Source organism: Odontomachus brunneus, unplaced genomic scaffold, assembly GCF_010583005.1.
Source record: "Odontomachus brunneus isolate Ranch 3 - 2012 unplaced genomic scaffold, Obru_v1 Obru_scaffold_077, whole genome shotgun sequence".
In the NCBI taxonomy this organism is placed as follows: Eukaryota; Metazoa; Arthropoda; class Insecta; order Hymenoptera; family Formicidae; genus Odontomachus; species Odontomachus brunneus.
In genome coordinates, this window is record NW_022639527.1 from 287073 (window position 1) to 290042 (window position 2970).

At 30.5% G+C, this 2970-nt stretch overlaps 1 protein-coding gene across 2 annotated transcripts in view; it reads right to left on the reverse strand.

Moving 5' to 3' along the window:
* Positions 1-2003, reverse strand: part of LOC116847360 (DNA primase large subunit-like) — a 6771-nt gene extending 4768 nt beyond the window's left edge. For both annotated transcript variants that reach the window (XR_004378747.1, XM_032822291.1), the window contains exons 1-4: positions 1678-2003; positions 1139-1476; positions 832-1059; positions 615-764 (exon numbers count right to left, since the gene is read on the reverse strand). Coding sequence is in view for 1 of the 2 variants with exons in the window: in XM_032822291.1 (XP_032678182.1) it covers positions 615-764; positions 832-1059; positions 1139-1476; positions 1678-1828 (867 nt within the window). In the remaining variant the exon portion in view is untranslated. The remainder of the gene's footprint in view (positions 1-614; positions 765-831; positions 1060-1138; positions 1477-1677) is intronic.
* Between the last annotated feature and the right edge of the window lie 967 nt (positions 2004-2970).

Here is a 2970-nt window from a genome sequence, read left to right on the forward strand (position 1 = left end):
TCTATTTAAAAAAGCAATGTTAACCTCGATCTGAGCTCGAAATGTCACCCAAGGTCAAACTGTTAAAATCAGTAAATAGATTTTCCTAAGACTTATAGCTTTTATCTAAAGCAATTTTCTGTAAAACTTATATTTTTCGAGATATTTTACCGGTCCGATACTTTTGCCGCACCCTGTGTGTGTGTATATATATATATGTACACACACACACACACACACACACACACACACACATATATATATATATATATATATATATATATATATATATATATATATATATATATATATATATATATATATATATATATATATATATATATATATATATATATATATATATACATATATATATATACACACACACACACACACACACACACACATATATATATATATATATAAAGTATGGAATATTGTATCAGACATCCTATGTATACTATTATTATCTATTATATTATAATATAATTATAATGTGTATTATAATTATATTATATAATATGTATATATATTTTTTATATTATATTTAAAAATATATTATAAAAAATTATATTTCTAATATTGTTTAATTTTATGTTTTAGAAGATAAAGTCACAAATAGTATATATATTTACTTTATCCAATTGATCCAATGAAACATACTGCTGTATATCTTTATCATGTACCCATACAGTACTTTCTGTATTAATACTGTTCTCTAAACTAATGAAGATACGGGTAAATCTTTCATCATTATATAAATTAGCTCTAGCTTCGCGTGCACCCTAAAAGATAAGAAGTGTAGAAAACAATAGTAGTTGTCAATAACTTTACAAATTTACCTATACTAACTTCAAAAGCTGATATGAGGATCCTCTTGAAATGTGATACAAACACAAACCCCATTTCTTTTTCAGGTACAAAAGCTATACCTTGTATAATAAATATCTTGCGTTTTTTAATTAAATTGGCTGCTTGGGAAAAGGGTACTTTATAAAACTGTGTACTGTCTATATCACTAACATTCAAAGAAGATATTTGAAGATGTTTCTTGATAATCTGTTTCTCATTTTGACTAATCTGAAAGCAACAAAGAAAATTTGTTATTCCAGATTTGGCAATTAGCAAATTTAATATGCAAAATTAAGCTACAACCAACAGGTGCGAAATCAAAATTATAGATTTGCATAAAACGTTTGATCCCTTCATTATCTAACGAGGAGAATCTCCACTTAAATAACCTCGCTTCTTGCTTAAAGAACCAACGCTTTTTGTGTGTATCAAAGGCAACCACAGATCTTAATGTAACATGAGATATATGATCTCTTCTCCTGGCATATATATCCATATCTGTGTGTGATTTACATCCAGAACTATTAATTAATGTTGCAAATTCATCCAGTCCCTGTTTGTGTAATTCTTCGACCAAGATAGCTTTACGCTTTGATACAGGCATTGATAACTTTTGTAAATGTATGCGTTCCACAAAGGTAAGAACTGTAACATATAAAAGCATATTAATCACATTATAATTTATATTTATTCATATTATATTATGACACATATTACTTGTGTGTGTACATATATATGTGTGTATTATCATACTATACAATATTATATATGTATATAGATATAACTTATACCATGTAACTTATATAATTATTATAGTAAAAATACAACTGTATATGCTAAATTAACCTTTGAGACGTTTCTCGCATATTTCTTGCAGTTCAGTTAACATTATCTCCCCAAATGGAGCATTTTGATAAAATTGTAAATCATGAAGATACATATCATCATTTTTTGGCAATTGTTGAACAGAAACCTGACATTTCGTCGTAGATGTCATCTCCTTTGAACAGAGAACTTTAACAAAACTGATAATGCGGAACAAAATATTCAACTAAGTAATTATTAATAATCTAAACAATTATTGTATTTGTCATTCAAATTTCTTCTTCCTTCCTTCCTTCAATATTTGGCTAGAAGCGTATCAGTGACTCATGCCCCAACGCCATTACTCAGACAGGTGCTGCCATCGTATGTTGTATATCCATTTAAATTATTTGATTTGTTTGTTTCACAGAAACTTTGCTATAGTTGTAAATATGTTAATATCTTGAGTAAAAGCTCTAGGGAAAATATCGTCCCACGGAGAAAATTCCATTTTAATGAGGTTGATTATTAAATTGTTGGACGCTTGTGTGTATCTGTTGCAATTAAAATATATTGCCAGTTCCTTGGACTGACCCCGCATACACATGTTTCATCATTAATAATATTTTTATCTATCAAGTGTGTGCTGGTAGATACATGGTAGGATTTAATTCTAGCAATTAAAGAAATTGCGTCTCTCTTAGAAAATTTATATTGTTTATACCACGGGGAATTCGATAGGTTCGGGATGTTTTTCCGGTATCTCCGCCCTTTATATTTAAATTTCTCCTCAAGTATGCATGAGCCAGTTTTTGAAAATCATGTTTAATATTAGCAATAAGATCCCCGCAATATATGTTAGAGTGACATGTGTCCTGTGAGGAGAGAGCTGCTGATTTCGCAAGTTGATCAGCAGTCTCATTGCCTATGAAACCACGGTGTCCAGGTATCCAAATTAGTGTTATATGAATGTCCGATTGAGAAGCAGATATTAACTTGTCTCTGATTTTATGACAAAGATAGTCCTTTTTGAAATATTGAGGTTGGAAACATTGGATATGATACTCCTGGAGTCGGACAATATGCCAACTTTGTTCGAACGCAGTTCAATTGCAAGGTCAATTGCATATATTATGGCCTCCGCTTCCACATGCATTATAACCCGGGAGCGAGGGCAGGGAACAGATGCTTTAATATTATGTGTAGGGGAAAAAATCCCGAAACCAGCCCTGCCATCAGGCATTACTGAGCCGTCAGTATAAATAATACAATTCAGGTTTTTATGATCAAGTATAGCAGCAGCCCTACGATTCATCCCGCTGACTGAGATTTTTT